Source organism: Hipposideros armiger, unplaced genomic scaffold, assembly GCF_001890085.2.
Source record: "Hipposideros armiger isolate ML-2016 unplaced genomic scaffold, ASM189008v1 scaffold_984, whole genome shotgun sequence".
In the NCBI taxonomy this organism is placed as follows: domain Eukaryota; kingdom Metazoa; phylum Chordata; class Mammalia; order Chiroptera; family Hipposideridae; genus Hipposideros; species Hipposideros armiger.
The window spans coordinates 91,096-100,009 of NW_017732334.1; the positions used below are offsets into that span (position 1 = coordinate 91,096).

At 38.3% G+C, this 8,914-nt stretch overlaps 1 protein-coding gene across 1 annotated transcript in view; it reads left to right on the top strand.

Annotated features, from left to right (window-relative positions):
• Positions 1-8,255, top strand: part of CENPH (centromere protein H) — a 32,315-nt gene extending 24,060 nt beyond the window's left edge. Inside the window, exons 3-5 of the mRNA XM_019631157.1 lie at positions 5,623-5,671; positions 6,052-6,126; positions 8,252-8,255. Coding sequence (XP_019486702.1) covers positions 5,623-5,671; positions 6,052-6,126; positions 8,252-8,255 — 128 coding nt within the window. The remainder of the gene's footprint in view (positions 1-5,622; positions 5,672-6,051; positions 6,127-8,251) is intronic.
• Positions 8,256-8,914: the final 659 nt, after the last annotated feature.

Below are 8,914 nucleotides of genomic sequence, written 5' to 3' on the forward strand. Positions count from 1 at the left end.
AAAATGGAAAATATTTTATTTAGAAAAATAACCAAGAAAGTCTCTTTTAAATCATTGCCAAATAAGAAATTAATATTGTCAGTTTTCACAGAAACTTGGTTTCTCCATGTAAATAGAAAGCCTACTGGAAACCTACGCTGCTGTTGCTTTTGAGCTTTCCCCACCCCCAGCATCACTGAGGCCATTGACAAAATTATAAGATATTTAAAGTATACAACGTAATGATTTGATATACATACACATTTGAAAGAATAATTCCTTTTTATGTCCTTTGCCCATCTAATCACTTTATCAATCTGATTTTAAAATATGTGCTGCTAAAACAAGCTTTGAAAGCTTTTTAAAAAATAGATTTCTGGTCTCCACATACATAATCAGAAGGGCTCCTATTCGGGCTCAGTAACTAATATTTCTAAAAAGCTCCCTAGATTTAGAAACTACTGACCTAGATCATTAAAACCAATTTGCTATTCTAAATATGTACCATAGCTTACAGCTACATTACCTACAAAGTTATTTTAAATAGCCACGACATATTCTGTATTAAAAATTATAACAATGTAAACATTAGTATTTACCATATAATTTACTATAACTTTTTGGGACTGTATAGATGGCTTGTTTCAAAAAGAAAAACTTGAACTTTTGAGTTCTCCCAAATTTGAAAGAGGCAGCAGTTTAACATCAAAACAAGTAAGAGAAAACGAACTGAAGACCAAATCAAGCAATGCCAATAAGCAAGGGCATATGAGATGGTTTTGTATAGGCCGGGAATTGACCACTCTTTCTGAGCTTGCCATTAACTCCCAAGTTTTAACAAGATGGTTCATTTTAGGAAACCACAAGAGATTGTATTACTTATTTGGTTTCAAATTAAATTTTGGACTATACTGAAGTTAGAAATTCGCTTTGTGTAGAGGAAATGGACGTGGATCATTCATGGCTAATGAGCAAAATAAACCCAACATCACAAACCTTCCTCTGCAAAACAAACAATGGGACACACATGGGTCAGTTTCTAGGCGGGAAGAGTGGTGGGGCGGGCAGGCAGAGAGGGGTGGAGCTACCTCCACAGTGGAGGAGGATCCCTCCCGCTTGCCCCTCCTTCGTGACGTCACATCGGGGTCCATCCCCAGCTGCTTACTACTCCTGTAATCGCTGCGGCTCGCGAGCGCCCCGGAAGCTGCCCCTTCTCGGGGGTCATGATGGGCAGCAAGATGGCGTCTGCCAGCAGGGTCGTTCAGGTAAAGAGATTTCCCCACCGAGGGCGGTAGGGAGTGCTGACTATAGCTAAGGCTCTGGGGAGGAAAAGCAGTAGCAGAGACCGCGCGACGACCGCGGCCCTGAGTAGGGCCAGCGGCGCCGCCCGGGCGTGTGTGTGAGAATTGGACCTTGAGCCCTTTGGGTCGGGTAGTGAGCGGGTGAGCAGAGCTGAGGGTTCGAGTTAGGCCGCGGGAATGTCGCATATCAGCAGGTAGACACATAGCTGCGTTGGGGGTCCCTGGCTGTCTTCCCCGCCTGAACCTCCTTAGCCCTCCTAGGAGTCTGCGGGCTTGGCTGCCCTGGCTATATCCTGGCCAATCGGCATCTAGTATAGGCTGTGATGTCCTGGATCAGCCAATCAGAAGGAAGGCGGTAGCGGCGAGTGAAAGGAAGCGAACTCTGTATCTGACCCAGTGTCCCTTCAAGGTCTTGGGAATGGCTGGAAACCTGGCTGCGTCCTCGTCCGGGGCCGGTTCTCCCCTACTAGTTCAATTCAAGTGTCTAGTTACAGGCTGGATGGGAGGGAATAAGAAAAAAAAAAAAAGATTATTGAAGCTTAACTGTAATGTATGTTTTAGTGTAGGCTTCCCAAGCTTTTTTTTCTGAGTTTAGATTGGCAGCTAGAGGAACTGTATTGTTGATCCACGCATCGGTTACTGACTCCTGAGAGCTTTAGTGTTTGCTTCTCCAGCTGTGGTCTCGAACTTAATAGAAGAGGTAAAATTAGATACAAAGAGACACAACTTCCACTTTTGCGGTTGGTTTACACGATCTTTTTAAACTCTGAAAGTGTATTATGATTTACTTTTAACTTTGATATGAGAAGTGCATTTCCTTTTGCATAAGTGTATCTCTTAAAAGACCGTTTCTTTTAAGAGATATACTTATATCTCTTATATTTAGATATACGTCTAAAAGGTAATCCTAGATCCCAGTCTTTAGCCCCATTGCAGCAAATGATCGTCACTTATTCAATGAGTAGTTATTGAGCATTAACTAATTAAAGATTCTGTGAGGATAAGGAGAACATTTGACAAAGGACTGGTATTCATAATATATAGCCCAATTTAAAAATGGATGGAAAAAAAATGACACTGCTTCCAAATGAGCAATAAGCCTGTGAAAAGTTGTTCAATATCATTACTTGCCAGGAAAATACAAATTGAAATCAGGAAGTACTCTTCTACCTACTGATTAAAANTTTTTATATGTAATAATATACCACTTATACTCTAAAATTTTTTAAGAGTCTTTCAATTAGTAACTCAGTATCATTGAGCCATAGTTTTTCAAAGAATCATGACCAGAACTTTCATTATGACCCTAATAATTTCTCTATTGTCTACCACAAAAATATTTTTCACCTTTCTCAGGGTCTTGAAACTTTGCAAGGGCTGAAAACTAAGCTCTTCTCTTACCCCTAAAAAATAGGGCATATTACTTATGCTTAAATTGTTTATCACCATAGAATTACAAAGTGAACTCTGATCCACAGCTGTAATCTTTTTCCTTTAACCTAGGATACCACTGCAAGTACCCTTAATAGGTTAAAACTGTCCACAAACACTGATGAAGCGTAAAAAATTGTTAATCCCCTAACAATTTGGGAATCAAAAGTGAAACCTTTCTGAAAATGGAAATGAGGATACAAGAATGTATTATTCTCATGATCACAGAGTAAATGTTCACACCTAGTTTGGCAAATATTTGTTAAGATCAGTAAAAGGATTTTTTTCAAATCTTGTTAAAAATTTTAAAGTGCTTATAACTTTAATTTGAAAAATTTTTTTTGTATTACAGAATCTCATTTTGGGGAGTAAAGTCAATTGGGCAGAGGATTCTGCCTTGAAGGAAACTGTTCTGCAGCTTGAGAAGAATCTTGCCATGATCTAATAAGAATTCTATTTTAGCATTATTTGTTTCTGTCTTTGGTATGCCATTTAAATAGCAAATTTCAAGTGAAATGTTTTTTCCGTGATTTTGGAACTTGTAATACCACATTTGTTTTTTTAGCTTACTACTATAACATAGAATCTATTGTTTTAAATGTGATAATTAAAGTGACTGGCATACTCTAAAAGAATCTGAAAATCTTAGCCTTGCAAGGGCCCTGAAAGACATTATCTAGTCTAGCTTCCCACTCAATGGGACATTTTTTTCTTCATTCATGGAAGTCCCAGCTCTCGTTTGGAATACTTCTGTGCATTTCTCTGTCTAAAATAAAATTTGGATGAAATATAACTGACAGTTAAAAAAAAATAAAGATGTAGATATGCTTTTCTAATTTTTCTAATATTTTGGTTGACAAGAGAAATGCACAGAAGTCAGCAAACAATAGTGGACAAGGTCTGTAGTAATTCTGAAATACAGCTTGGCAAATGATAGGGAACACCTTTTGATTAGTCTGTTGTGGTCTCTGGAAGCAGTTCTTCATCCATGGTTTTTCACTCTGCCCTTTGGCAGGTTCTCCCTTTCCATTACCTTGGTCATATCTGAAGAGGGCATTAGAGAATATTCCCTTCTGAGCAGCTTGCTCATTTGGGGACCCAAAAATCTTGCATCTCAGTCACAGTCTTTTAAAATCCATGCTAGTGGGCCGCCGAGTAGTTCAGTTGGTTAAGAGTTGGCTTAAGAGCGCAAGCCCTGAGCAACAGGGCCGCCGGTTCGATTCCCACATGGACCTGATGCTGCGCCCAAGCTGAGCTGTCGCTGAGCTGCCAACAGGTAGCAGAATGGCTCAGCTGGTGTAACAACAAGATTGCCTGTTCGATGGTGGGCTGCCCACCAGCAACTAAGACTGAACTCGGCACCTTGAGCTGAGCTGCTGCCCGGATGGCTCAGTGGACAGAGTGTGCACTCTTTAACAACAAGGCTGCTGGTTGGACTTCCGCATGGGATGGTGGCCACGCCCACCTGCAACTAAGATTGAACACAGCACCTTGAGCTTAGAGGCCACGAGCTGCCGACGGGCAGCCAGATGGCAACTGGCACCCTCTGCAACCAAGATTGAAGAACAACAACTTGGCTGTTCCAGTTTTCCAATTCCCCAACACTGTTCCCCTCCCCCAATTCCCCAATAAAATCTTAAAAAAAAAAAAATCTGTGCTAGTGATACTTTTGTTAATATATTTTTCTCAAAAATGGTGGTGGTGGTAATGGTTGTCTGGGTTGGTCATTTCATCTATATTAGAGGTCAGCAAAGTGTGGCTTACCAGCTGCTGTTTTTATAAATAAAATTTCACTGGAACAAAGCCACCCCCATATATTAACACACCATCGATGGCTATCCTTCTACAACAGCATAGTTGAATTGAACTGAGTAGCTACAATACAGGCTATATAGCCCCCCACCCCCACCCCATTTTTCTTAGTCATTGACTTGAAAACAGTTGCCCTGCAGAAAGTTTTCTATTCTTAATTTGTCTACAAGTTTACATAGGTTGTTTCACCTCTGTATTCCTGTAAACTGGAAGTTAGATCTTTATTTTTTTTAATTTGTTTTAATTTTTCAGTTATAGTTGACAAATCTAGTTGCTTTATTAAATGTAGTTTCATATTTTTTTATCAAAAAAATCAGAATTTGCGCTGAGTACTTTATATTGTATCACATCAGGAGTCTGTCATGCACGCTGAGTTCTGCCTAACAGACCTACAGCTAGTGTACAACAGACCCTACAACAGGGTACATGGAACAAGAACGGAGTCAAAGGCCAGGTAAGATGGGGATGTTAAGAAGACAATACAAAAGATAGAATCAGAGAGTGTGCAGAGGATGGCTGAAATGAAGCAGCAGGAAGAGAAGGTAGGATGGGGATTGAGGCAGTCTGCGGCCTCAGCTTCAGCTACTTTTATCATCTGTGTCCTAGAGAGAACTAATCCAGAAGGGCCCTGGATGAGAATTCTGTGAAGGAGTGATGAACGCCATCACTTAGAAATAAACCCAGTTTGAGCTCTGAGCAACAGCGGTTCGATGCCCAGCCTGAGCTGAGCTGTCGCTAAGCTGCCCATAGGTAGCAAGATGGCTCAGCTAAAAAAGAAATAAACCCATAGTTAGAGAAAAGTCAGAGCATTTTCCTGTCAGGCTCCCCAAATCAAAATCCATACCAACAGCCTCCATGCCTCGCTCCACTCCGACATGGCAAAAATGTCCAGCCCTACAGAGACCAAGCGATGCATAGAGTCTCTGCTGTTTTCCAGAAGTATGCTGGAAAGGATGGTAACAAGTGCAATGTCTCCAAGACTTCATTCCTTAGCTTCATGAATACAGACCTGGCTGCCTTCACAAAGAACAATAGAAGGACCCCAGTGTCCTTGAATGCATGANATGTTGCTGACTTCAAAAAAATTATTTATTTGTAGATGAAGAAAAAACTCCAGAAGACATCATTCCAGAAAAGCAAATTGAAACGTATGTCATATTTAAAATATTATTTGTGGTTTTTACAAAGATTTAATAATATCCATCTTACAACATTCTTTATTTTCCACTTTATTTTTCCAAGATATTTGTCATGCGTGCATTGAGAACTTGTTGATATGGGATGTAGACTTATATGTACCTGAGTGATCATATTAGCACTTTTGGCATCACCCCTTAACAAGATACTTATCTAAAGTACCTCAGGAGGCATCAGTTTACCAAATCTGTAAATGCATTGGTGTGGTGAAACTATAGAATTCTTTTATTTAGATAGAGGCATTCTACTTTTTTCAAAGGTTTATATGTTTATTCCAACAGTGACTTTTTCTGATATTGCTGAAATTCTTTTGTTCATGCTTCTTTGATAGTAAAATCGAAGACCTGGAAAATGAAATTGAAGAGGCGAAAGTTGCTTTTGAAATGAAAAAGTTTGCATTAGACAGGTAATTACATTTTAACTTAAATGAATTAATCAGTCCAAATGATGATTAGACAATGGAAGTATAAAGTTAAATTCCATTCAGTGTTTGAAAGGATTACATGGATTCATTAACTGTTAATTGAGTAAAAGAATTGTCGAGTTTAAATAACATATTTTTAATGATAAGTTTTGCATCTGTATTTTAAAATTCATTCAACAAGGGCTGGCCAAGTGGCGCGTTGGTTAAGAGCTGGCTTGGGATGCCAGAGGGCCCCGGTTCAGATCTCACATCTGAGGGCCAGTGACACTGCCCTGTATAGCTAAGATGGTGAACAACAACTCAACCTGGAGCTGGGCTGCTGTGAGTTGGCTGCAGCCCCTGCTGCAGTGAGTTGCCATGGGCTACCGTGTGTAGCCAGCAGCCACTGTGAGCAGCCATCCAGAAGCCGGCAACTGATCTGCCTCACCTGGGAAGAGCGCAATGATGGTGCCAACTTGGGNTGTGTACATACTCACATGCCTATATAGTTAGCCCTACATTACAAATGGTCTGTTCACTCACTTGGCAGATGTTTCCTGAGCATTTACTATGTACCAGACACTGCTGCACAAGTGCTTACTTCTCTGACTCTGCTTTTTCAGGAACTTAGCTATCATCTCATCATTGGCTCATTTATCTGTCCTCTGAACAATATTCTTAAGATGTTCAGGACACCATGGAAACACGAAGGAGAAGTATCAGATTTTGGAATTGGGAAGTTTCTTAGAAGGAGTGATATTTGAGTTGTTTTAAAAGATAAGTAGTCAGGCCAAAGTGGCGCCAGAGAAGTAGGGTGGGACTGGGGAGAGATTTCCTGGCGGAGGACACATGCTGTACATTAAATGGGGAATAAAATGGCATGATGAATTAGGGAAATGAAAAGTGATTCAGGATACCTGGAGTAAATGTACATAAGATGGTGGGGAATGAGGCTGGAGAGAGGTGGAGAGGCCAGATTATGATAGGCCTTGTGAATGCCAAGTACAATTTGAAGTTTATCCTGAAAGCTGTAGAACATTATTTTTAAAATTTAAATGGGGTATTGACAGTAGCATGGATAGAACATTCTTTTTAGAAGCTGGGCTATGAAAAGGAAGGAACAGTTACTAGAGGGAGAGACAAGTTTTGTTTTTAACATGAAAGACTTTAGCATGCTTTTATACTTAGGGAGACAACTATATTCAGGCATTTCCTCCGCAGCAGAATTACTGTAGTGAGTTTTCAGGCCGGTCCCAATGAGCCTATTTACTTCTCTACTCATCTAAAATGTAATACATATAGTATACAAATATATTGCAGATAAAGACACACCTCAATCTCACTAATTATACAGTAATTGATAGGTTAGTTGAAAATAGTACTCTTCATTAGTCTTAGCATTGTATATTAAGATTACATATTGAAAGGTATATTTACACATAAGGTACTCTAGCATTTATCTGGAATTTCAGGGATAAAACAATACTCTTCAAAAAACACTATTCTAAAAATATGTATTTCAATGGGTAGAGGAAACAAACTAAAATAAAGGGGTATCAAATGTTTAAACCTATTTTATGTGGGTTTGGGGATTATATATATTATATTTGTGCTTTTCTGAGTTTTTTTCAACTTTTTTACACAGAACACGTTACTTTTCTAATCAGAAAAAGTGTTTTTTTAATTACCTAATTTTCAATATGGTTTTTATTCTATTCTAAACTACTAGATATTAACAGAGTAGGGAAACAACACCGATAAAAATTGGGAAACTTCCAATTCTTACCAATCAGCAGGGTGATAGATATATAAGCCACACAACATAAAATCGATGTCGTCTTCTTCATAGGGTTGTCTTTAAGGTCAGCTGGCAGTACAGTAAAATATCTTCTGATGTATAAAGTACAAAATTATTACAATTAGCAGATAAGATTAAACAAGTTAATAGTTCATGAATCAGCTTTCCTGGTTGGGGAGGAGTAAAATAGTACAATTTAAAGTTGCTGTCAAATACAAAGTTATTTTAACGATGCTAATTATGAGGTTCAGTACATTGTTTCTTTTGTATATCGTTAATGAGTTTATTTTAGCGTTTCATTTTTTTTTATGCATTTTATTTTTCCTTTAGGTAGTCAAGCCACATACTCCATTAATCAGGTTCCCTGACAGAAGAGACAATCCTAAGCCCAATGGTAAATTGTACTTTATTTAGATTTTTAAAAAATGTGTCATGTATATTTATACATGAATATCCTATTATATACAATATTTTTCATTTTAAAATGAGGTAGATTCTGTAGCTTAGATCTAAATGGTACCTTAGGTTGCATGCATATAGAAATCAACTTTTATTACCTCCATATAAAAAGCTAATGACTCAACAGTAAATATCTGAATTTTTAATGATATTGAGTTTATATAGAATTTTCTACCTTTCTTCTATCCTTCAGAAGAATCTCCCATACTTACATTTGCAGATATTGTGAGGAATAATAACCATTTCTATATTTCTCTCCCAGCTAAACTTTTCTTTCATTCACTCATTTATCTATTCATTAAATCAGTAACTTAGATTGCTGTAGTCCGTAGCAATCGTTGCGTATAAACTAATGAAGATTCTGAACAAGTCCTATTTTTCTCTGACCCCTTTTACCAGCTTCTCTGTCCCTATCTTTATTATAAGATATTCAGGGAGAATTTTAACAAATTTTATACAGATATTTTTAACTTACTATAACTTTGTAAGAGTTAAGATATAGGTGATAAACACATACAAAGGTATTGAGAAAAC